This window comes from Neolamprologus brichardi, chromosome 19 (genome assembly GCF_056152115.1).
Source record: "Neolamprologus brichardi isolate AB-2024 chromosome 19, ASM5615211v1, whole genome shotgun sequence".
In the NCBI taxonomy this organism is placed as follows: domain Eukaryota; kingdom Metazoa; phylum Chordata; class Actinopteri; order Cichliformes; family Cichlidae; genus Neolamprologus; species Neolamprologus brichardi.
The window spans coordinates 1910011-1937500 of NC_142122.1; the positions used below are offsets into that span (position 1 = coordinate 1910011).

At 42.7% G+C, this 27490-nt stretch overlaps 1 protein-coding gene and 1 long non-coding RNA gene across 2 annotated transcripts in view; one reads left to right on the forward strand and one right to left on the reverse strand.

The window, feature by feature from the left end:
- Positions 1–14370: 14370 nt before the first annotated feature.
- The window catches only part of LOC148097120 (uncharacterized), a 28101-nt gene continuing 14981 nt past the window's right edge, over positions 14371–27490 (reverse strand). The window contains exons 2-3 of the long non-coding RNA XR_015716956.1: positions 14791–14845; positions 14371–14418 (exon numbers count right to left, since the gene is read on the reverse strand). This is a non-coding gene — a long non-coding RNA (uncharacterized LOC148097120). The remainder of the gene's footprint in view (positions 14419–14790; positions 14846–27490) is intronic.
- erich1 (glutamate rich 1) overlaps positions 26895–27490 on the forward strand; it is a 7948-nt gene continuing 7352 nt past the window's right edge. The window contains exon 1 of the mRNA XM_006800621.3: positions 26895–27468. Coding sequence (XP_006800684.3) covers positions 27450–27468 — 19 coding nt within the window. The 5' untranslated portion in view covers positions 26895–27449. The remainder of the gene's footprint in view (positions 27469–27490) is intronic.

Consider the following 27490-nt stretch of genomic DNA (forward strand, 5'->3'; position numbering starts at 1 on the left):
CCGTGCTAAACAGGCACAGGGTTAGACGAGGGAGACTGGCAGCTCCAGATAAAAAAGAGAAACTGGAGGCTGCTGTAGCTAGGCTAAACAAAATGTCAGCAGTGTGGAACAGCCAACTTTAACTCAGGTTTTGGAAAAGCAACGGAAAATGTCAAGAGAAAATCCACGGGCAGTTAAAATAACAGAGGCTCTGACTCATTTTATCGCTCTGGATGACCAGCCAATGCCGGTCGTGGAAAACATAGGATTGAACCGTCTTCTCAGCATACTAGAGCTGCGATATGAAATATAATAAATAAACAGAAGTGTTTATTTATTATTCTGAAAGCTCGAGACAGTGCCAATAGTTCAGTGATATTTTGTTAAATTACAATGTGGAGACTCTGCAATAATTTAACAGAAGTGCTTATTTTTCACTTGAAATTTTTTTGTGGCCATTTTTATTAAGATTTTATTTTTTATCGGCAGAGAATAAAATAAAACCTGTCTTCCAATTCATTGCATTTGTGTGTGTGTGTGTGTGGTAGAAGTATCGGTTTTTGTACTCTGTATCGGCAAGTACTCAGATCCAAGTATCGGTATCGTATCGGAAAAAGTTGGTATCGTTGCATCCCTAGTTTGAGTACTTTTATGTAAAATTATAATCTGTTGTTGTTGTTGACTGAAATAAATATTAAGTGCCATTGAATTTTCTCTAGCTCTCTTTATAATCATTTCACTCCTTTAATAACGAGCACCGATGGATGTGTAGTTGTCCAGTTTGAAGTTGAAATGTTGGAATCTGATTTGGACGTCCGAATGTCAAGTTTTTCTTTCGACTGAAGAACATTTTCGAGTCTCTTGAATCTCCCGTGTGGCGATGAGATTACAGAACATCAGTGCTTAATGAAAAATGTCCACACTAGTGTCTTCACGAGATAACGCTGCCGCTCATCAGAAAAACGACTTCAGCCTTTGTCCCCTACGTGAGCACGTCTGAGCTTCTCCTCAATAAATCAATTATCAGAAACATTTAACTTCTGCTTTTCGACGGATTTAAAATAAAGTTGATTATGTTCGATGATGGATCTGGTGTCTATTTCAATCCCAAACTTCCTGCTGTCTCTCTGTTTGCTCCTCGTGCCACTTCTTCAAATACAGACTCAGCTTTAACCCTGAGCAGCGACTCATCGCGACCAGCTGTGGAACGAGGTCGTCAGTTGGAGGTCTGACTCTGGCCTTAAGGCCTATCAGGCAGGACATCATTACAGAAAGAGAGGGTGATGATGGCGCCCAGTTATTCCCTACATCGCTCTGCTTCAGAGCTGAAACACACACCTGTCCTCTCCTGTTTAACTTCCTGTCATCACTCCTGTCATCACTGTAAGCTACAGCGTCACACCTTCCTCTTCATGTTGTTATATCGAGAATTTGTCAAGTAAGTCTGCTTTTAGTTTTTATTGAAGTCCAAAAAAAATTCAATTAAATTACAAAGAAATGAGAAATGTCTCCATACTCTGTTGTGTCTGGTTTATTTCTCTAAGCTGGAATAAACTGAGCCACTCACCCTGCAACCTTGAAAAAGGTATTTTCAGAGGATTTCTCCAAAGAAGCAAAAATGCTGATTTGCATGTGGAAACAGTTGGAAGATGCGGGGGATCGCTACAGACAGAACGATTTTCCCACCTCCCTAATAAAGAGGAAGAAGAAGAAATGATGACACGTCAGGAAAAATGTGAGGAAATCTTTGAATTGCAAAGCCGAGTCCGTCAGAACTTCAGCTGATGTCTTTCTTTCGGTGTCCTTGAAGACAACAAGTGTCTCTCCGTGCGTGATTCTCATTAGTGAACAAACAGCATCAGCTGAAGAAATGCTAATGAACAGTGTGAGGGATGATTTCCATGCTGTTTTCCTGATTATCATTTTCAAGGGGGAGCAGCAGAGGAATGGGCTCGATCTTCTGCTCCCTCTAGGCATAAGCACATTCAATTATCATCAACAAATGGCGTTTGGCTGGATGGATGAGGAGCGCCCCGATGGACTGACCCCAAGAAAACATTATGGTCAAAGAGTTAAGACAGGCAAGGAAGCAACAGAGAGTGGAGACTACAGATGGTAGACTCGAGGTGGATTTGGCTGAGAGTATTCTAGAAGGTCGATGAGAGACGAGAAGGGAACGAGAGAAAGTTTTAAATCCCATAAAATTCAAACACTGCAAGATATCAGATATTAAGACCACAAAATGTGGCAGGAGACCTGGAAAATATCCAGATTTGATTCTGTCCATCTGGATGTTTCATCACAGGGTCGGTCTGAGTCTTCTTCCACTGAAAACACAACGTCCAGATGATCAGAATTTCCTTATCTGGATGATCGAGCATGCGTCAAAACACCAGCCTACAGCAAGCTCGGACTGCCAGCATACAAAGGCTGATCAAGCAAACCAAAGGCGCTGATCATGTGAAACAGGAGACAATGGCAGAATCCCCAAAAAACTGGTAACTGGTGCCAGCCACGAGGGGTACCCACAGTTAAAATTCAAGGATGTATGCAAGCATGAAAGCATGCCACATCAACATGGATGCTGGGAAGAAGCAGCTTCTGTAAGCTGGCATATCTCTACTTTCAAGATTAGGCTTCAAACTTTCCTTTTTGCTAAAGCATATAGTTAGGGCTGGACCAGGTGACCCTGAATCCTCCCTTAGTTATGCTGCAATAGATGTAGGCTGCCGGGGGATTCCCATGATGCATTGAGTTTTTCCTTTCCAGTCACCTTTCTCACTCACTATGTATCAATAGACCTCTCTGTATTGAATCATATCTGTTATTAACCTCTGTCTCTCTTCCACAGCATGTCTTTATCCTGTCTTCCTTCTCTCACCCCAACCAATCACAGCAGATGGCCCCGCCCCTCCTTGAGCCTGGTTCTGCCGGAGGTTTCTTCCTGTTAAAAGGGAGTTTTTCCTTCCCACTGTCACCAAAGTGCTGCTCATAGGGGGTCATATGATTGTTGGGTTTTTCTCTGTATCTATGAAGCGCTTTGAGGCAACTTTTGTTGTGATTTGGCGCTATATAAATAAAATTGAAGTGAATTGAATTGAATGGAATTGAATGAAACCTGCAGAGGAGATAAGGACTAAAACAACACAGCAAAAGAGCGACAGCAGCAGAAGAGCACAAGGCAAACCCGGTCGTCATTTGAGTGCATCTACCACAACTGCATGAAGGATGACGCTTCCAGGATAGGCCTACTTAGTCAAAGCAGCCATTGCAGAGTCCATCAGACAGGATGGGTCACCAACTCATGAGACAGATGGATGTCAAGAAAAAACATTTCTGCTGAAACTTGATCTTAGAGTTGCAGAACGAAGCTGGTGGTGAAAGTGGAAATAATAAGTTAGGAAACCAAAGGTTTGCTTTTCTGGCCTCTGTTTCAAAAACAACCTGAACTTTATTGATGGACAAAAACGTGTTTCATATACAATTAGAAACATTTTATAACAAAACCAGGAAGAGAAAGAAGATTCACGGATGTAGTGAAGCAGGACATGTAGAGGGTTGGTGTGACAGAGGATGACCTGCTGTGGAGAACTCTGAAGGAAGCAGAAGAAGATAAATGTTCAAGAATAATTTGCTACAACTGCAGTACTGATGGTCTGTTACAAAAGGAGAGACCAAAGAGCATTAACTACTGGATGGCACGACATTTCTATCTACATTATATCCCAAAAGAAAGAACAATAGAAGAAACCAAACAAAAGCAAAGTTGTTCTATTTGGTAACACAAAAGTTAATCTATATTCAATTCTTCACTCGTTTATTTTTAATACACACCACAGAATTGAGGTCAGAACTGTGTAAGGTGTTGCTATTTGACTTCCTGCCTTCTATTTGTTGTGGCTCATAATCAAATCACAGCTCGCAGCCAGTTCACGCCCGCTGGCTACAACTCCTCCACACATAATGTGTGTCCTCTGAAAACAAACCGATGTTGCGGTCACTGCTATTTGTCACAGCAACAGCACAAAAAAAAAAAAAATGTAATTTGAACTGTGGTAAAAAGCAGAAAGATAAGAATGGTGGCCGACAGGCAGAGAAAATGTTTCTTTGGGTAAAAGTTAATAGAGTGAGTTATGAGTACCTGAACGCCTGACAGAGCACACGGTGAGACAAATGTTTGCATTGACATCGACCCGTGTAGCTTTAATATTTCACTTATTCTAGAGCGCTGGCGATGGTTGCACACGCACATCAGCAAAGAGAGACAAGCGCTGATGAATGCAAAGAAACGAGACTAATAAAACACACTGTGCATAAACAGGAGAAATACAAGCGTTTGCCTGCAGCAGGTTCAGACAAACAGGTGGAGCTCGGTTAGACTCGCTCGCCAGGAGTCCGGGAGCTCCGGCCTGCCAAACGACTGCCATCTATTCAGCATAGCCGCTGTGCTAATGATGAGGGCTGAAATGGATGCTGTTGCTTTGGTGTAATTGCAGCAGTGGGAGAAACGTGTTCGGAACATTGGGTACAACAACAAGACGGGCAACAGGGGAACCAGAGAGACAGAAATAGAGGTGGAAAGCACAAACGGTGATTTTCGGTTTTCATCTAAGGCTGAACGAGGCAGCTGTTCAAGGCATAAACCTTGAATGACAAAGTAACTGGCAGAATATTTACAGTCCCATCTGGATGTTGTGGCGTGCAACTTTCTAGGCTACAGCTCAGTTTGTGCTGTAAAGAGGAGGTTCATCAAAATGTCTTTGTTTTCTGTCTCTGCTTTCAGGAATTATACCATACATGGTATATAAAAGAAAGTAGTTTCCCAGTCTCAGTGGTTTTGATTATTATTATCTTATGTTTCAGGTTCATGCTTGTTGCCTTGTTCTGTTTTGTATTTAAGCTCCCTCTGTTCTGTGTCTGCGTCCCTTCACCTGCCCATATGTTCCTTCCCTGTTACCATGTCTGATGTGTTAGTGTTAAGCTGGAGTCTGTGTGTGCCTGTTGTATTTCCTGTTTTACTTTTAAGGTCCAGGTTTCATGTCTGTGTTCTGTTTCGCTCTCCCCGTCTCGTCTGTGTCATTAGTGTCAGTTGGGTCTGATTGTTCAAATATGTATTTTCTTTGATTGTTGTAAAATAATGTGCCCAAGTCTCCAAAAATGACATAGTGCAGGAAGGCTAGTTATTCCTCCGTTACACCACAAGAGGGAGCGTCCCCTAATATGAGCAGCTCTAGCGGGAGTAAATAAGCCGAGCCACTAACCATAAGGCAGTGCGCCTATAAGAGTTGTGTGAGACTGCAGAAGTGTGTAACGTTGTGCTATGTCTACATATATATAGTCCAAGTGTGCAACATCTTCCTACTGCTCGGTGTCGTGTCGCACTTGCTGTGTGCTCTCTCGTCATGTCCTAGTTGGTTGTTCCTAGCGTGTGCCTGTTAGCGTCTGGTTCCTGTTCCCAGTCGAGTTTCTGCATTTGAGGTTTTGATTTGTTTTTGTAACTTTTATTGTTTTTAAGAGTTTCCAGAATTAAGGTTAGTTACTAAGTTACTCCTTGTTTCTGAGTCCTACATGTTGGGTTCTTCATCCTTCCCACAGCCATGACACTAATGCAGAACAATGTTCATCTTGTAAAATGTGTTTCCATTTAGAGTCAAAGAGATGATATAAGAGCTTAACCATTGGTTTTAAATCGGCTGCAGGTAATGATGTGTGTCCATCTTTCTGTGACGGACTGGTAGATTACATCTTTCCAATATGTATTTACACTGATCAGACACAAAATTATGACCAGTAACACTGATCATCTCTTCACCAGGGCACCTGTTAGCGGGTGAGATATATTAGTGAAGATTATATCCTCAAAGCTGGTGTTTTGGAAGCAGGAAAAATGGGTGACGCAAGGATTTGATCTGAGATTGTGATGGGCAGACGACTATGTGGGGTGTTCCCAGTATCTACCAAACATGGAACAGTGGTGAACCAGTGACAGGGTCATGGGCAGTCTGGGCTAACTGATGCACATGGGGAGCAAAGGCTTGACCCTGTTGTCTGATCCAACAGACAAACTTCTGTAGCTTAAACTGCAGAGCAAGTTCATGCCGGTTCTGACAGAAAGGTCAGATTACACAGAGCACCACAGTGCGCTGTGCACGGGGCTGCAGACCAGTCACTGTGCCCATGCTGACAGCTGTCGAGTGCCGAAAATGTCATCAGTGGGCATGTAAACATCAGAACCGGACCACGGAGCAACAGAAGAAGGTGGGAACACCTGCCACCAGGATGCACTATGGGAAGAAAGCGAATGATGCTTCGGTCAATGTGCTGCTGGGAAACTTTGGGTCCTGCCATCAACGTGGATGTTAGGTTGACACGTACCGCCTCCCTAAGCACTGTTACGGACCACGTACACCCTTTCGTGGAAACAGTATTCACTGGTGTGGGCCTCTCAGCAGGATAATGTGCCCCGACAAAAAGCAAAAATGGTTCAGGAATGGTTTGAGGTGCACAGCAACAAGTCTGAGATGTTGACTTGGCCTCCAAAGTCCCACATTTCAATTCAATCGAACAATCTGCGACATGTTGGATAAACAAGTCTGATCCATGGAGGTCCCACCTCGCAGATCGCAGGATGCAGATAGCACAGCATATGGATGGATGGTCGTCTCCGTGTGTATATGTATGCATGGCTTCTCATTTTGGTGAAAATAAAAAATGCTGCCATAAACTGACAGTCAAGACTAGTTGTGTTTATCTTTTATGTACAGAATATTTCTCATCTCAGCTACATTAAGCAGGCTCTGTTTCTGCCCCACAATGTGATTTAAAATGATCAGGAAAGAGCCTTTTACATAAATCGTGTTAGGTTCTGCTAACCAAGGGTCACGGGTTTGGTTACAGTTAAGTGGAGAAATAATAAAACGTGATTTAATAATTTAAATTAATCTATGTCAGCTAGAAAATAATAAATTATGATGAAAGTAATTATTATACTTTCTATAATATTGTTAGTGTAGCAAAAAAAAAATCTGCATTATGTTGCACTAAGCAAATAATTGAGTTGATTAATTTGATGAATGACCTTTTTTCAGTGTCAACAGTGAACCTTTAAACTCAGCTAGAGAGAAAACGATGTCCTTGCAAACAGCAGAGAGGAAGTACCAACTCTAGGTCTGTATTATTTTAAAAATGCCAGCCAATAGGAAACCTGCACATAATCAGAGACTCCACTGAGGAGAGAGCTGCACAGACAGACAGGGATGCTGAACGCTACACACATGCTGTGAAACGTTTCATTAGAGCTCAGCCTGGCGGCTTGAAGCCGCTTCTCACTATCGCCTCCGTGCACACACAGACTCTGGCCGACTTTCTTCGGATGATCTATCTGGTCAAGCACTACACAGATTTCTGATAAGCTTTTACAATCACCCCTCTGTCACCGTGTGACCCCAATTTTTTCTCAAGCCATTCCACAGAGACGTGCAGGAAGTAGGCAGCAGCTTTCCTAAAATTTCCTTATGGAATGAAAAACATCTATACGTGTTTTCTTTCTTCCTGCATGCACAGTATTTGGCATGCTACCTGCACATTAAGCATGCAATGATCGCTAATGCAGCATCAAAGTATCAGTAGTGTCACTTGTTTTATGCTTAATTACTCAGTTCATTCAGCTTCAGCAGGTATGAGATGCTCCCGTCTTACAGAGCAACCAGAGCAGAGTTAAAGGTCTAACTGAGTGTCTGGATAGAGTCGACAGCTCTACGTCTCCCATTAGTTAGAATAAGGCTGTAAACTGATTGTCTGTTTGTGAGTGCAGTGTGTCATCATAAACTATGATTATGTGTGTGACTTCTGATTAAAAAGGCAAAGGAGGAAGGAGAGTTTATTAAAAGGAATTCAAGGTTTGTCAGCACAGAAACAGAAACAGGGAGAACCTCCCACTTCCTTCACTTCCTGCCACCGTCATTCATCCATTAACGAGCAAGCTGGAAGTGAGTACTCGGCGTTAAATCAAAGCTTTCTCATTATGTCAGGGACAAGCTGAGACAGACAGTCCACGGAGACCAGCTGTCCTCCAGTCATATACTATACAATTCAATGACAGGAGTCCCCACAGACAGATGCAGCACGTACAACACATTCATGCCAGGTAAGTGGGGCTGCACACAGCTGCACACCGAGAGCGCAACACTGTCCAATGACACAACGAATAGTATTTATTTCCACCATGTGCATGTCGTGAAAACACGAGAGGTACTGAATAGTCAACATTTTTATATATTTATCTTTTATTAGATTAGAAAAATAATCTAATTATGGTCTGCAAATCCAGTCCCATAGTCACAGCGATCGTCGTGCTTAGCTTGTGAAAGACATGCACTTCAGTGCAGCCAACAGTCAAGTTTTTGGCTCGCAGTTCCTCACACAGTTAAGGAGAGGTGAGTAGTAACAGCTGGAAGAAGCTTCTGCCAGCACAGTTTGGGATTTTTACTGATTTTCTTTGAGATCCTTTAAAGAATCTGCAAGTGTGCCTGTGCACAGTCTGCAGGGTCACCTAGTAGCCACTTCCTGGTGACTGTGTGAGCTGATGCCAGAGTGAAGAGGAAGTTAATGAGCTCCAATATGTGAGGTGACAACTGCCAGCACAAGCAGCATGAAGTCGCCTGTAAATATTCAACACCAGAAGCAATCGCCCTGTTGCTATTACGAACACGTTTCCATAATGTGCATTCAGCACACACACACACACACACACACACACACACAGAAACTATGGCCACAGTGTGCTGAACAGCATCTTGACCACAAGACACTGAAATGTTCCTGAACTCACAGGAACTTAAATTCAGAGTTTGCATAATGAATATTCAACTCGACCAGCATGTCCTACTTTGGAGATCTGACACCTCGTGGGAGACCTTCAAACACTGGAGCCGAGTTTCCCTCTAATACATTATGTTTCTGTGTCACATTTGTTTATGATCAACTTGCTGCACGGACCTGGAGGACGATGCCAGGAGCTACAGTCTACTCCTGTAACAGTTCAGTGGCTACGCTGGGGGGAGTGCAGAGGAGGAGAGAGCAGGAGGGAGGCGAGTGTCGAGGGTCCAGACTAACAGTAAGGAAAGGCAAGTTTATTTGTATAGCACAATTCAACAACAAGGTGATTTAAAGTGCTTTACGGAGACATTAGAAACAAAAACAAATAAAAAGCATGATTTAAAATGGATTAAAACAAGCAAACAAACTAACAAACAAACAAAACAGTATATAAAATCAAAACAGATCAAATCAGAACAGTAGATAAAATCAGCAGTTAAAATTTAAGTTTTGAAATTTAAGCTTAAGTGCGGATTTGGTGCTTTATTCAAATGCAGCTGTAGGAAGTGGGAAAAGCTGAGGAGGGGAGATAGTGTAGGACTCATTATCATCTTGTTAAGGAATAAACATATTTTAGTGCTTATTTTCTGATTATATTGTTTTATGTATTTTAGTAATAAAGGCTTGTAAAGCAAGGCCAGTGTGACTCAAACTAAGTGCTCAGCCAGACTGGAAAACAGGAAGTTAGTGTAGAGCTGTGCAAGCATATCAATAAAAACAGGAACTAGTAACATATAAGGAGTTGTTTGTATCGAGGCTGTGTGACGTGTAAAGTACCAAAATAACACCTATGAGACACATTTTTAGCTTCTAATGTCAGAGAATCTGCAACTGGCTTTGGGCTGTGCAGAGCTCTCTCTTCCCGAAGATGATTGAATAAAGAATTATAAATGTTTTGACCTCTCAGTCGGGTTTTCTCTCTTCTATCATGGGGATCAAAGAATCGGGTTGAATAATCTATAGCAGCTGAGAGTTTAGCAGGCAAGAGAAAGCTGCTGATGTCCTCCAGCACGCACACAGTTTCATATCTTAGTGAGGACATCTCATTGACATAATGCTTTCCCGAGCTACTCTAACCCTCAGCCTAATTGTAACCCTGACACTAAAATCACATTTTGAGCCTTCAAAGTTGTGTGACGGGCGTTTTGTTAGCATGCTACTTTTGTCCTCAGAAAGATGTCTAAACATGTGCACATGCACACACATTCACTTATTAGCTCCTTTCAAAATGCAGTATTGGATTTTTTTCCAAGTAATTTTCTCCGAGTTTCCTTCTGATGAGCAGGTGTGATATACAGACCTGCCATCGAGGTATCTGAGAGAAGGAGACAGGCTCTCCCTCGTTGTCTCGCTTTGCTGCAGATTGATATCAAGTGTGTTGAAGGACACCATGTGTGCAGCGGCCGGCTGTGCACGTGTCCAGTGTGTGTGTGTGTGTGCACGTTTAGGAAAACAGGACAGGCACACTCACACGGAAAGGGACAGCCCGCCCGTTAATTATGAAAGCTAACAGAGCGGCTGCTGATTCACTCCGGTGTCAGTGAGATTCACAGCAGGGCGAGAAGCTCAGGCGGGACAGGAAGCATTAAGATGGACCTGCTGTGACTCACATAAAGAGTAATGCTATCAGCTCATGTAGTTCAGGGACTTTAGCTGTTTTAGACGCATCAGAAACTTCTCATGCGGCGCAGATAGCTTGAACTTTCAAGTGTACACATGAATTTACTGCTTTAGAAACTTCTCTGCCAATCGAATAACATCTTTAGTCCAAAGCACCCAGTCGCACACACATTCATACAGCTGCTGTTTGTCTTCATCTCTCTTGTACCTCGTCTGATATTTGAACACACATCCACACTCTGACGGATGCATCAGGCTTCAGTATCGAGCTCAACGATGCTCGACATCCAGACTGGAAAAAGCTGGGAAATCGATCCTTCGACCTTCCGATTGGTAGATGACTGTACATCACTCATACATGTTTTCTATCTCAACATAACACCTGCTGTAAAGTCTGTTTCATACATGCCATGATAACAATGATTTCCCTCACTGTTCTCATACAAAATAAGATGGGCTTGTGTGTGTCACTGCTATCAATTCATGCATTTAAAATTGTGTTTAATAAGGTAAGTGCACGTCTATATGTAGGAATATTTATTACTATTATTAACAGCTACTTTTCTACTAATAAAATGCAGAAGACTTGGGGTGAAAACTGAGGATGAGTAGTGGAAATGTGCGTTTCTGTGTGTGTGTGACTGTTTGTCACGGTCTACAGAGACAGGCCGTGCGGTGGTGTGTGTGATGGACCCAGGTGCGTACACCAGTGAGTAGACGGGAGTGAACTGAACAGAAAGCCTTTATTATGGCTGAAGACAAAGTGCACAAACAAAGCAGGGATAGGTGACTAAACTAGACTATAACTAAACTGGGAAAGCTAATACTGTGACAAACTAAGAAGACTCAGAGACTATGATGATCACTGCAAAGACTGACCGTGAAAACATGGAGGTGAGAACACAGACGACGCTGAACACAGCAAGACTGAGGACTAAATACACACATGAGGTGATCAGGGGAAGTGGAGACACAGCTGACTAGAATAAACATAATTACAGCACAGGGGAGAGTAAACCTAAATGCAGTGAACAAAGAACACCAGACTCTTTCAAAATAAAACAGGAAACCCAGAGACATGAAGATAAATCATGACATGAACTTAAGGATGATCTGATATCGTCGTGTTGGTGTTGTTCCCAGATCATCATGAAAATGTTGTTCCAGGTTCAACATTGCAAGTGACCAATCACATTATTGTGACGTTATTCTTTTGCGCACCAACCCATTTGTGCATTTATGAAATTCCAATGTTGCAAGGACGATATCAATTCTGCTTAGCGTTTATTAAAGGGTTAGGGTCAGGGTTAGGGTCTGTTGATCGGCGGACAAAGGCGGTTTCTCGCAGCTTAAGTACAGTTTTTTGTTTTACGCCGGTTTTTCCCGAAGTCGCAAAAGTATGACATCACTACATTCTGATTGGTCACTTGCAATGTTGATCCTGGAACAACCTTTAGTATGATGATCTGGGAACAACACCAACACGAGGATATCAGATCGTGCCGAACTTAACATAACCACACAGACATGAAACATGACAGGTAGACGCATGAATCAGGGAGACTGAGTACAGGGGAAGGTGACAGAAACAACTAAGAAGGACTAAATAGCCACCTAGAAATTAACTAGATGAAAAATGGATACAAAAATACATAAAACTCAAACATTGGGCCCATGGCACTGTTAGAGAGTCTCGTGAAGCTCGGGGAAACTAAATATGAATGAATGCAAAACATTAAGTGTCCAAACACTGCAAAGGCTGTTTGTGTGTTGTGACTTTTATGTATATATTCTATTCTTAGTTATTGTCTGTCTTTGTTAATGTTTGTTTATAAAGGAGCACTGCAATGAAAAGTAATTTCCCCGAAGGATCAATAAAGTATTCTGATTCTGATTAGACGAGCTTCCCAGAGAGAAAGCTTTGCACAAACCTCAGTGATTGTAAAATGTTTGCAAAAGAGAGAAAAGCGAGAGCAATGCAAGACCCCGTAAACATGCCATCTACAACAAAATCATCCTAAAACTCATTCAGTGGATGTGAAGATTGAACCAGTTGCTAAAGTCAAATATGGAGGTTTTAGTTGCAATGCCAGAGTACGAATTGGCAAGTGTCTTTAAACCTGGGATAGTACGAGGTGATAATAGGAGTACAGGTATGAATGGTGAAACAGTCTCACGCTAATTAATGTCTATAAATAGGACAAATCTGAATGTGTGGCATAGAAATGCTGAGTGCTGCTTATGGAGAACTGCAGGAGCAGAGGGACACGCTGATAACAGTGAGAGTCTAAGATTACGATAAGCCTCATCCTCCCAGCTTCTATGCACCGGCTTTCACCGAGCAGAAGCCGGGGACAGATGAGAAGTGTTTCTGAGGACGAGGTGGAGTGAAACCGCCCAGGAGAGGGCGCCGCTCGCTCAGTGAAGTACACCAGAGCTGAGCGCGTGCACCAGGACACGAAAACACACATCTCCAACACAGATGCTGCACTGTGAGCGTGTATATCTGTCTTTTTATGGGCATTGCTTCCTCCTCGAAACAGTCGCCCTTCTTACTCTGTGCTCTCCTATCCAAGCCCTACACCGAGTGTTTCCTCTCACGCTGCTCCTCAGGCGGCCGACTCAGCACGGACGAGCTCGCTGGAGAGCGTCCTCACTCACTGCCTGTATTAATTTATGCCATCTGTTTCGCATATGCAATCGCACTGGCGCTACATCGACCTGTCGCTAGAGAGATGACGAAATACAGTATCGCCTACTGGCACACTGTGTTGCCATGGAAACAGGATGCCAAGCTAGACATTAATCTGCAAAAGCTGTGACTCGTATTTGAGATGGAACCTGTGGCTGATCGGTGAACTTTGGTGCTTCTCAGAAAATCAGAGGTTTGTTGATGTGGCGCCGCCGAGGATTCAGGAGAAGCGCTCTGCACGGTGTCTGTTTGACAGCGCCATCTTTCAGAACGAAGACATTTGCAGAGAAAAGCAATGACTTTTTTTTTTTTTCTGTGTGCATTTTGTTTTGTGTTTTTTATGAAATGGAGTTTGTGGGGGGAAGTAATACTGCTGTCAAGGTGCTATAGATACACAAACACAGATGCAAACATCATGAAATAAACTCTGTATCCCAGACAAGTGTCTCTGCAACCCTCAGTGGAAAAGTTTCAGAGATATCCATATTAATAAGGTTATTTTAATGTGTGCTCACTCTGTCAGAACACCTTGTTCTAAGACCAGCGCATAGCCCGGCGGTCCTCCATATTCACGCGGTGATTGCAAGCAACTAACAACAACTTATTAAGACGTGGACTCTTTTTAAAAAACATTCCCCTAACATAAAAAGAGGGCTGCCACATGCCTGCAAGCATCACCTATCTGGCATCCTTTGAGCGAGGAGATCCTGTGGATGAGAGCGGAACATTTATGCTCAGAATAAAACTACAACTAGTGGTTTACAGGTTTGTAAACTTCCTTATCTGCTTAAGTGCAGATAATCTTGCCTATATGGACCATCAAACATTAATTTCACGCTGCGACAAATCACTCACAGCGATCAGCTGAAGCTTGTACATTGCCAGGTCTCTCTTTCCCCGAGGTTGCCGTGCCCTCGCTCTACTCTTAAGCACGTGTGTCCCACCTTGAAAAGTCGGGCAGGTAGCTTTCGAGCTGTGTCAGACGAACAGAAGGTACAAAGTGCATAACAGCAGAGGGAGTTGATGTTAACGTGTCAAAATGTCCACGGCGCTGATAAATTCACATCAGAGTAGCACTAACGAGCTTTTGTTAGTGGGATGGATGGTGCGGGAGCCCATGTGCATGCAGTGGCGGAGCTGCCAAAGGAAAAACGCACAGAGGTAGAAGAAAAGTCATTATTGTGAAAGCTGCGGCCAGGTACCTGAGTATATCTCCCTGCTCTTCAATTTCATCAGCAACCTCTTCACACCTGCAACGATGTGAAGAAGCCCGTCACCATCACACGTTCCAACAACCTCAGGCATGTAGGTAGAGAAAGTTAATCCACAGAGACCCCATCAGATCTGACATGTTCATGTTGCTAAAGGTAGCAGTGAGAATCATTTAATGTAAGAAGGATAAAGTGAGCAAACAGGGAGGTCAGGTCAGGTCAACACTATGTGAGAAACACGGTCAGCTCCGAGATGTAGAGCACGCAGACAAATACGACCCCCCCGCTGAGCCTCCATCATCCGGGATCACAGCCTGCTCATTACTCTCACACACTGGCTCTCGCCTTCTACCTCAGCCTGTGTGTGAGTGGTGTCATTAGTGGAGAGGGGGACATCTGTTAGGTCCTTACCTGCGTTCCTGTCTGGTAAGATGCAGCAATGCTTCTGCAGTATGCCTGGCAACACCTTCCAGGAAACAAGAGAAGAAGAGATGGAAAAACGTTAATATCACAACAGCTCAAAGCAGATAAACAACTCAGGGCTCAGCGGAAATGCACCGAGCCCTGCTGAGACCCACAATCACAGAGAAGCAACAGATACGCATCTCTCACATCATCAGCATCAAAAAGAGCAGCTCCCACCTTTATCTGCAAACTGTGGGAGGTTCATGTTAAGCCCTGAGTCAACAGTGGAGGTGCAGAAACATTCAGGTAAAGAGTGGCAGTGGGCTCTGCTCCATCAACATCGACAATTTTTAGCAGCCATTGCTATACAACAGCCAATTATTAGATTGCTCCAAAGCCTGAGGCGGTTATCTAATCAATAATTTATGCCAACAATCTATTCTGTGAGGATTCCCCACAAATTTAATGGATTCAGATTTTATCTTTTAACTTTGAATGTTTGCTATCATCTCCCGTCCTCTGTTAGTGCTGCTGAATCGTTTGTGTGCAGACCTGAAAAATCACTGGGTTTTGTAATGATAACAGCTTTGTTCAGCTGCAACACTGAATATCATTACAGGTATTATTATTGCACGATTTCTATCCGAAAACAAAAAGCTCTTGACTGTAAACAAAATCTGAGATTTGGCGGCGACTCAGCAGGTGCCATCAGTCTCTTTTTGTCTTTGCATCTGACCGACAGGCTGATTGTTACCTGAAACGGCTTTAACAGGTGACAGGCCTCTTCTTTATTTCTTCAGCTCTATTTCTTCCTTGTCATTATGTTAACATCCCTTTACATTTGCGCTCACTCGCTATCTCGGGCTGCTCTGTCTCAGAGTTATTTCACTCCGCTTTGGGACTGAACAAGCCAGATCAGATAAATGCTCTTTTTAATTAAATGGGGAGCATATATAAAGGTACTTGAAGAAAAGAGAGAAAAGCCTGAAAAATAGAAACGAACCCTTCTAGCTCATCTGTAGGAGACAGCAAGAAGACACTACATCATCCATCCAAGAGCAGGGCAGCAGACACTCTTATCTTGGAAACTCACTTACTGCTATCAGAGCAAAGGCAGCCCTAATTATCTGCATCATTACAAACACTTAATTTTAATTTTTCAATCAAAAACATTACTTTCTGAAATAACCTGAACATGTATCTCCAAAAATAAACATTTCCAGTCCACCAACACCAAGATTACTGTAATGTTCAGCGATTCTTCAAATTATTTAAAAACAGACAAATGAACAGTTAACATGTGAGAACTGAGGTTTACACACAGTAAGCAAGTATTGAACACCAATTTTCTAAAGGTGCTGTTATCATGAAACTGAACGTCAGTAACAACTCCAGCAGTCCACACATGAAAAGAAACCATAGATAAAAATAAGAAATGGCACAGAGGAAAGTGCTGAACACAAGAAGAAAGCGACATCGTGAGTTCTTTGAGCTATTAGATAACAATCCTGCCACTTAGTGCAAATGACTATAATCTAATAATAATAATAATAATAAATTTTATTTATGAGCGCCTTTCAAGTCACCCAAGGACACTTTACAATAGGATAAAACACTTAGCAAAACAATGGCAGAATAAGAACAATAAAATAAAAGCACAAGATAAAATTAACAAACAGTGGATTCACAGTGAATATGCAGATTTGAACAGATGAGTTTTGAGTTGGGATTTAAACTGTGGGAGAGAACCAATGTTTCTTATTTCTGGGGGCAGAGCAGCTGAAAGCTCTGCTTCCCATGGTGGTGAGGCAGAAGGAAGGTACAGAAAGCTGGATAGGAGAAGAAGAACGAAGTGAACGGGCAGAACAGGTGGTGGTTAACAGGTCAGAAAGGTAATGAGGAGCGAGGTTTGAATGGCCTTGAAGGTGAGCAGAAGAAGTTTGAAAATTATCCGGAATTTCACTGGGAGCCAGTGAAGTTCCTGAAGAACAGGTGATGTGCTGGTAGGAGGGGTTCTGATGATAATGCGAGCAGCAGAGCTCTGAACCAGTTGAAGCTTATGGAGGGATTTTGGGGGGAGACCATGCAGAAGAGAATTGCAGTAGTCAATACGGGAGGTAACAAGACTGTGGACAAGAATGGACGTAGACTGGGTGGAAAGAGAAGGAAGCAATCTGTTAATGTTACGTAGATGGAAGAAGGCAGAACGGGTGAGATTATTGATGTGAGATTATAGGAAAGTGAACTGTCTTGGATGACACCAAGGCTCTTAACCTGAGGAGAAGGGAAAACTGTGGAGTTATCGATGGTAAGTGAGAAATGGTTCGCCTTCAAAAGGTTGGAATCTGGTTGAGTCCTTAAAACAGGTGTTTCATTACCAAAAAACATCCCATGAGGGGTAAAACCACTGAACTCTCTCAAGACCTTTGTAACTTTATTGGTAAAAAGCATACTGATGGCACCGGTTACTGGTTTCTAAACTACTGAAGGTTCCAGTGAGCACTGCTGGGGCCAGAGTCTGGAAGTGGAAAGAACATAATTTCCCCTTAAACAGAGCACGAGATTTCAAACAGAGTGATCAAGAGAGTCCAGGAGCCGGGGAGCACCTGTGGCTACAGGAAGACCTCAGTCAGCAGGTACAATTATTTCTAACACACTCAACCACCATGCCTGTACGCACACTCACTACACAAGACTCCACTGCTGAAAGGAAAGTGTGTTTAAAGTTTGCTGAACAACATTTAGACATGCCTGAGAATCAGTCTGGTCAGATGAGAGCACAACTGAACATTTAGATGCAAAATGTTTGAAGGTGAAAGGGCGCTGAATACCACCCCAAAACACCAACAGGAAAGCTTGGAGGTGGGAACATCATGGTGAGCGGCTGTTTTCTAGCATACGGATGATCTGATATCGTCGTGTTGGTGTTGTTCCCAGATCATCGTGAAAATGTTGTTCCAGGTTCAACATTGCAAGTGACCAATCACATTATTGTGACGTTATTCTTTTGCGCACCAAACCATTCGTGCATTTATGAAATTCCAATGTTGCAAGGACAATATCAATTCTGCTTAGCGTTTATTAAAGGGTCAGGGTTAGGGTCCGTTGATCGGCGGACAAAGGCGGTTTCTCGCAGCTTAAGTACAGTTTTTTGTTTTACGCCGGTTTTTCCCGAAGTCGCAAAAGTATGACATCACAACATTCTGATTGGTCACTTGCAATGTTGATCCTGGAACAACCTTTAGTATGATGATCTGGGAACAACACCAACACGAGGATATCAGATCGTGCTCAGCATACAGCACTGAGCGCTGCGTTTAATTGAAGGAAGGATGAATGGAAAAGTGTACGGAGACTAAAAATCTGCTTCATCTAACAGGATGATGAAGATGAAACGAGGGTGGATGTTTCAGCAAGACGGTGATCCCGAACACAGAAAAATGAAAATAAAGCTGCTGAAATGGGCGAGCCGATCACCTGAGCTGACTCCACCTGAAAATCAGTGGAGAACTGCAGCAACCTGCAGACTGTGTGGAAGGAGGAGCCAAAAATCACAGCTGAGCTGAATGTGTGTGACTCGTTACTCCTCACAGGAGGGGAAGCTGTTATGACCAACAAAGCCTTTTGTGCAAACACATAACTTCATTCATGGACATCAATGGTTTGATTTTTTTCTATGGATGTGGATTCGATGGGTTGTTACAGACATCTGGTGAGAATTTAACGTCAACATCAGCTTTAGAAATATATTTACTTAGAAAATTGGTGACGTGTTCAGATCGTACTTTACCCGTTGTAGATGATGGATGAGGAATGATTCATCAAAGAACTATGACAGGCCTATAAACACACGTGGTAATTAAGGAGATGGGAAACACCAGGGAATGCAGCTGCAACTAATCAGACAACGGAAGCAAATCCAAACCCAACAGACACAAGAGGGACAATGCACAGGAAACACCGGGAGGCTGGGTAAACTCCAAGAATGTATACAATAAACACAATAAAATAACTGAGAACCCAACAAAAAATGGAAGATATAAAAGACCAGACACAAATAATAATTCAATTCAATTCAATTTTATTTATATAGCGCCAAATCACAACAAAAGTCGCCTCAAGACGCTTCATAGATACAGAGAAAAACCCAACAATCATATGACCCCCTATGAGCAGCACTTTGGCGACAGTGGGAAGGAAAAACTCCCTTTTAACAGGAATAATGCTGTCAAATAAATCATAAGAAACTACAGAAGCACTATGAGAAATAACAAGAACTGAATAACCTGGAAACGAAATACTGGCAAACCAGGGATGACCTAAAATCCAGGACTTACAAACTGCTCGTGACACTTATTTTACTGTGTATATACGACTGTAGTTTGTCCTGCTGAACATACATTCAGCTCAGTCTCCGTAATCCAGGTTCTGCACGTAAAAGTGGGAAAGAAAGTTCAGATATAAATGGACAGCTCTGCACAGATTATGACAGAATTATTGGTTTGCATTACCCAAAACAGCTGCACGATGCACAGATTTAACTAATGCTGGGAGCTGCCTGGCAGAGACTCGCACTGGAGGAGGCTGGAAAACAAGCTGTCAGGGACACTCTTGGTACTCGCTTCTCATTTACGCTTTAAAAGGATTGGAGTTGGGAAGCAAGTCATCGAATTTCACAAACCAAAACGCGTTAAGCATCTGTTTGTTTGTCTTTTTAAGCTCGTGTTGAGATGAACGCAAGAGAGGATTTATGTTCTGTGTTTTAGAAAGACAGATTTACACACCAGAACAATCCCACAGACACGTGTAACTGGGGCAGCTGCAAAAACACACAATCGATAATCAGGTTTTGTAAAGCAGACTCGCTTCCTAACATACAAACATTTGAATAGCCGGTCTGACTACATTATAAAAATAACCTTAATTAGATAAAAGCCAGGTAATTATAATCACGTGTTACATCAATTATTTCATTTGTTTTACAGCTTGCTTCAGTCAGAGGAAAGACGCTGTCCTCAAGACTGAAGGCCTAATCCTGTGCATGAGTCCTCAGTGCCCACTGAGACATAAAAAGCCTCAATTGGCCACATCGTTCATGCTCAGTTCTTATAACAACCAGCTCTGTGGAGAAGATTTAAGCTCTAAAATCAGTCGATGCTTTCACTTGATCATTTTTTTCATAAAAGCATCTAAAACTCCACGAGATAATCAGGTTATAATAACAGAAAAGAGTGAATTTATAGACATTCCTACAGAAACACACTGTGCATCTGTTCGTTTTGGGAGGTTTCTGTTTGTTTTCATGTCTGCATGATGGGAAAAACAGAGCTTCTCTTTAAACCTCAAGCTTGTTGATTTAAATATAGTTTCACGTCTCGGACAAAGCAGACACAGAGCTACGTGCCTCCTCTTACAAAGGCACACTTTACAGTGTTAAAGCACTGATGAGACAGCGGCAGAAGAAGAGAGAAATAACCAAACGCATGCTCATTAACTGAGATGAACAATCAAGTAACTCAGGTGAGTCACACACCACCCAGCATCCGTGGAGAAATGCTCTTCTTTGATATCAGCTCTCTGTGAATGACCCCAGGACTTAACAGTATCGTCATTTACCTGGGTGATTGTTTGTGTGATGCTGATGGAGCCTACGTCACGAGAACTAGCGTGAACTAGCTTTCATAATTGACTAAAAGTATAGTTATGAAATCAGAAAAGTTGACCTAAACAAGTCTTAATCTCACCTGTGACCTGGATGACTCAGAACCTGCACAGACAAAAACAAGTCTGAGCTTTACTGCTGAACTTCTACTTTTCTCCTCCACACTGGGAGCCGTTTACCCTACAACCTGTCAGCTCACAGCGGCTGAACCGGGCTGGTGTACGTGCCTCCAAACAGGTCAGGCTCCAGCGCACCACTGTCCTTTCATTCTTCTGCTCGTGATCTGAGGCTGACCATGTCAAAGAGCACTGAACTACTCTTAACCTAATGCTGCAAGACTCACTACCTTTAGTACAGGCAGTTATCACAAGTGGCAGTATATAACAGAAACTGCTGCTGAGGGACAGAGTGCAACCCATGGTGAGCTAATGGAGATCTGAGCAGATAGACGGGAAGCAGACTCACTCCAGCCCATTTCAAAGCTCTGCCTGAACACTGTCTGCTCGCTTTCCATCTGGTTAAATGCAGCGGTGCACAGGCTGAGCAGATGATAAGGTCTGCACCTCCCAGCAGTGGCTTTTAGGATACACACAAACATGCAGCACATTTAAGACTCCTTCCAGTGTAATGAAGTCCAAGTAAACAACACATAAAGTCAGGTCACAGAGCTGAATCCACAGCAGCTTCAGCAGAAACGATTCGTTTTATAACAATAGTTTTATTAGAGGAGAGTGCGGCTGTTTGAACAAAGTATCATTCATTCTGCTGATGTTTTTTATCACTGGTGGTAGGATACATCAGATTTCATTTTACATAAATAAAACATAATTTTCCTCTTGTTGAGCTAGTAATAATTCTGATTATATAATATATTCTATTTATTACTATTATTATTATCTATTTGTTGTTATTATATGTTTAAGACAGGATTTACCACGGTTCAGAATATCTCTGCTTGTTTGCCCACAAACTCGTCCAACACCATCAGGAGCTGAGCTACCAAACTGGGCACACAGGTACCTCGTCTGCCTCTGACGGTTCTTATCTATAGTAGGGCTGCCACAAACGATTATTTTGATAGTCAACTAGTCACCGATTATTTTTGCGATTAGTCGACTAATCAGATCATCATCCATTGGACGTAAAACGTACAGCTTATTGTACCAGCAGCATTTGCTCTTATATAACTAGCATTAGCTTACAGCTTTAAGTGTTTAAGGTATGTGCTAACTAAAAATAAAGACAAGATGATAGTTTATTAAATTTTAATGAAATTTGCAGATTGTTTCGGTGAAGTTTAATAAACTCCTTGCTATCTAAAATATAACAGGACACCGGAGTAAATTCTCGAGCATCTCACACTTCTGATAATCAGCTGTCTGCTTGACGTTTATTCAGCTGTGTAAAAACTATAACTTTAATCTCAGCCAAACCGATTTACTCAGGAACAAATAAAATACTAAAAAAAGCCAAACAATAACATTTTGAAGTTATCTAAGTGACTTATATATCATGTTTAACCTGAGTAGCGAAAGACTGCGGTGGGTTTGAAAACGATTTGCCGGGAGTCCGGTGTTCTCACGGCTCTAGTGAGCCTAGCCCCCGGCTAGCTATCGAGCTAGTGGCTAACAGACGTCTCCGAAAACGTCGGAGCGCTTTTGAAAATATGTGGTGTCTTGATAAACTGAGCAGATATTTGAGGTTTACACAGCTACATTCTCGCCTGAAAATATGCTAAACGTTTATTTTGTGACCCAGAAAGAATAATAAGAGTAATATTAAACTAACTAGCTGCCGCCATTGTTGGAAACTGAGCTGGGCTGCGCTATGAATTCTGGGACACAGCTTCTTCTTCTTCTTCGGGGTTTAACGGCAGCTGGCATCCTTGTACATGCAGTGCTGCCATCTTCTGTTTCAGTCCGTTATTACACTCTTAAATCCTACTACTTATTCCTGCGTCTTTTGGGATCTTACGAAGCTTCAAACGACGTGTCGACTATTAAATCAGTCGTCGACGGTTTTGATAGTCGACTAATCGTGGCAGCTCCAATCTATAGCAGACATTATTACATCATCATTATGCCTAACAGTCACCTCCCTCTTCAGCTGCTCCCTTAAGGGGTCGCCACAGTGGATCACCTGCTTCCATCTCACACTATCTCTGGCACACCAACACTCTGCACGTCCTCCCTCAACACATCCATGAATCTTCTCTGAGGCCTTCCTCTTCTCCACCTGTCTTGCAGCTCCATGTTTAATATCTCCACCAACCCTCCTCTGCATGTGTCCAACAATCATCTTCCAACAAGCTATAATGACCTTTGAATTATGCATGACATCATCATGTTGCCTAGCAACCACCTAACAAATGGCCAAGTTATGTTAATTCGTGTATTTAGCAGGTTACTTAGTCACTTCTATCCACACAAGCCTGATATGGTAGAAACTGTAAATATTATAGTTAAAAGCTCCCTGTGATCACATCAGTAGATATCACACGTATCATATCATACACTCAGATATTTCAGTTAAATTAACAATAAAGCACTGTCCTTCACTTTGCTTCTTCAGGGTGAAGTTAGAGAGGAACACATGTAAAGGAAAAGGAAAAGGCGGGGCCAGAAAAACAGGCACCAACTGCAGGGATGTGTTTGCAGGGTCAGATGAAGGACAAAGCTTTATATAGATATATAAAACAGGCTTTGATACCTTTACGTGAAATGTAAATAAGTCGGTATTCAAGAGCAGATGTATGGCAAAGACTTCTGACATAAAAGCACAGAGTCAGCCTGTGGGTGTCAGAAAGCCCGGCAGAAAGACGCCATCCAAAATATCATAAAACTAATCTGACAAAAAAAGATTACAGCTTTGCTTCTGCTTACTTTAAATCCAGCTTAACTTACATGAGATGTTTCTTTTACTTTACACTATAAATTTCATTGTAAACATCAGACTAAACTAAGTTATCATTTAAGCACCGAGCACCTGGAGAACAACTCTCCAGAGGTGAAAACAACACGATGCACAGTAATCACGGCACGCCTACAGCATCCACTGCTCCTCTGTCTCGCTCTGTCTGCAGACCTGCGTTTGGAGTATTTACAGCAAAGCAACTTAAAAAGAAAATCTGAGCAGCCCGGGTTTAGAAACATATCCTAACAGCTTCACCGCGTGAAACTTTTTCTGGCTCTTAATCAAAATCCTTAAACTTTGTCCCAGTTAAAACTCGCTCTGCCTTGATTGTCCTTCATTAACACCGGCTGCTTTTTTCCAGCTGATATATTCAAGTTCACTGCTCGGTGAAAAAAGGCCCGATGAAGATTTGGTTGTAAAGAGCTGGGACTTCCACACTCCACAGGCGAGACCAGTTGAAATGGGTGTGATGCTCTTGCATTAATGTGAGATTTTATATTTTGACAGAGTGTTGACACATGAGGTCATATTTATAATTCCATTTAGAGCATGAGATGATTTACCTTTGTCTCGAGTCAAAGAGTTTCAAAGGCGCACAGCTGACAAGAGACACAGCCGCTCGACTCTCTGCTCAGCAAACTCTCAAAGGACAACCTTTAGAAATCGTCATCAGTGCTGATATCAAACTATTTCTATTTACCGCCAGAGAGAAAAGGTCACTCAGGACACCGGCTCACCATGCCTGAGGGCTACACGTCGGTACAGTAGCACTGGGAGAATTCAGGGACGCCCGTCTGTACGCGTTATCCCACCACAGCACAAAGGTGATTAAATGACTGCGGCTGGTTTGCAGGTATGCACAGACTTTCCCAGACACAAAGGACTCACACACACACACACACTTGGATCTCATGCCTCATGTTTTATATTCATAAAGCAGCGTCTCATCCATCCCCTGCACTCACTCTGCATCCCTCTACTCAAGCCAAAACTATTACAGGTTCATTCACAAAATGAACTGAGGTATAAAAACTGAGGCAAACACATGGAAAGAAGTTGGATTTGTGTGCACGGGCTGGTGAGAGAAAGTCTTAAAGTGAGAGAAAATGCTGGGACATGCACACAGAGAGCGGATGAATAAGAAAAGAACCTCCTGAATGTTTCAACGTTTACTTTCAGTCACACTGGTCTACATTCATCGCTGCTTTTCTGCCTCTGCGTTCACCAAAATGACATCGCTGCATGCAGAAATGCAACGTTTGAAGTTTGTGCTGCATCTTCAAATAGATTATGAGAGCCTTATCGTGTCACTGCCAAGGAGCCAAAGTCCACACGAGCCACTCTTTTGTGTGGGCGCAGAAGTGAGTGCACGCTTGTGTATGCAAGCGAAAAAAAGAAAAAGCGACCTTCAATATTCAAAGTGCTTCTGGGAGGAAAACAGTGTCAGTTTCCAATTACTTTTTAAAAATGCAGGCAGTGGATTTTAATTAGGCACCCTGCTTTTTAAGGATGAGTAAAGATTTCTCAGTGAATCATCGAGCTCTCATTGAAGGGCTGAATTGTCGCTGGGTAAAGCAGAGGTGGCGGTGTGAACGGGGTAAAAGGTGGGGAAGTGACACGTCATTTTTCAGTCCAGGCCTTACATTTCTCATCTGCCACCAGCCAGGACGGACAGACGATATATGGTTATGTTAGATACTGCGATCCACATGCAAATCTGCACACAAACAGATACTGACACTTGCATTTCATGCAGTTAGTTTGGTGTCAGACCGCTTGCTGTTTTCAATGAGAGAACATGAGGCGGTTTGCAAAGACCCCACATAAAACATTCAGAAATCACATTTTCCACATATGTCCTGCTATACTATGCAATGCACAGACCTTCAGCTCTATATCTTACACATCAGTGTCTCACCAAAGCTGTGTCACTGAAGGAAGACTAGCTGACCGCTACTGTCTAAAAATAAGTGCTTTTGTATTATTGAGCAGGAGCGCAGCATCGAAGAGTATCCAGGTAAAACTTTTAGCCACTTGTGCGAACAGCAGTGACTCCATTGAGCTTCTCTAGCATTCCAATAAACATGGCCCCCTATTTTTAGCACCTCTGTGATTATGATGTCTGACTATGTGAGCGCTGGCAGCCAGCACTTTGTCACTCACAGCGCATGCTGAGTAGTCTGCATTTGCTATGGATTCAGCAGCAGCGTCGAAGCGGGCGTCCTATACAACTTTCCTTCTTTTTGTGCTGCTCAGTCAGTGGAATCTGTCAGAGCTAAGACGTCGATACTTGCGGCTGCACTGAGTCTTAAACAACATCATTTGTCAATGTACACCGAGAGTGATGACAAGCTTCTTTTTTTGCACAAACATGCAGTTAGCAAGTTCTTTTTTCAGCATGACCAGCGCTGTTAGAGGATGACTGCTACACCACGAGCAGCCTGCACCTCTTACTACTTGTTCATTAAGAAGTCTTGCAGGAGGTGTTTATGTGCTATTCAGTGTGTTGTTCACTGCAAGGAATTATGCAACATGTTTACCTAAATCAGCATAATTTACTACAGCGTAAACTCATCCATTGGCTTGTTTTTTGCAAGCTTTTTGGAGCTTCACTCTCATTCAGGGTTGCCAGTTGCTTTGGCTCTGTCAGACACAGTCAGTGAAGCTCATCCACCCACAGAGACAGCAGTCAGCATGGCACATACAGTACTACGTGACAGTGCACAAAAGGAGGAGTCTGGCTGAGATCAAACCTGACACAACATCCGTTTGAGAAGTTATCCTAAGCTTTTCCTGCCTGAAGTGCTCTTCGTGCAAGCCTCCTCAGGGATAAATGCAAGTGGAATGACATGCGAGAGCTATAGCAGGGGAGCGGTGATCAGATTCCACATGCAAAGCATGCAGAAATCATATTATACTTGGGCAACTGTAATCAGTGGTCATGATTAAACAAACCAGCGCTGTGACACTTAATATACTTTAAAAATAATAAGAAGAAAGAAAGCCAGCCGCTTAAAAGTGCCACACTTCTAAGAAAACCTTGCTACTGAACTGCTCACACACACACACCTATTTGTCACCACTGCATACATTTTCCCATTTACTGTAAGATGACTGTATGCCACGTTTGAATGCTGCACATTGTCACATTTCATGACTTCAATGTGTGCTGAAAGATTAAGAAAAGAGAGAGAGGGAGGAAATACCTTTTTCAGAGCTGACATTCTAGGTGGATCCTCCTCCTGCAAAGCCCGTTCACATGCTGAGGTCCCAAGCCAAGTTTGATGGGTGCGCAAATCTGAACTCAGCCCGGTGCTGATGCTGAGCCATGAGGCGCCTGTTTAGTATTCTCATCTCGCCTGCACCCCGTCCTACAGCTGGCTTGGTGTGCGCACGCCCAAGCCGCTGTTATAACCGTTTTCAAACGCAGGGGGCGCTGTAGCCCATTGGAAAGAATAAAGGTGGACATTAAAAAAAAACGTATGTTGCTGTGGTAGTATGATACACCTGCTCAGATAACTAATAATGGTTTTATAATCATTTTAGCTGGAGTCATTGTTCGCTCTACAAATCCAGACCTTCTTGAGTCTTTTTCCTTGAAATACGCAAGGCTAATGAATATTATACTATAAACGAGGTTGATTCGTCTGCCGATGTGAAGAATAGATTCGAGTAATCCCGTAAATACATATCATTAAGTATATACAGAGAGCATGTGTTTGTGAGGACTACGTGCATTTTAAATTGGCCGGATTTTGAATAGAAGTTGGCGCAAAAGGAAGCGAAGTCTCTCTGTCATCACAGTGCGCGTGTGGTAGCCGGTGAAGTGCGCGGTTCAGCAGTTTTGCGCATTACTCTGGGTTCGTGGGCTTTGCAGAAGAAGCTGGAGCTCTGTGGCGATGATACTGACAGATTAATATCTCTGATCTTTAAGTTGAGCGGGACGTGCGCGTCAAGCTAGCTCATTTAAAAAGCTGCTGTAGCATACTTGCTAGCTAACTCAGCTAGCTTGATAGCATAGTAACTTCCTAGTTGACTGCAGAGTTGGAATTCATGTTTTCTTTGCTTCGACTGAAGTGGATGTTTGAATATGGCACATAGGAAAGAAGGTAAGCACCGCCAGAAATGACT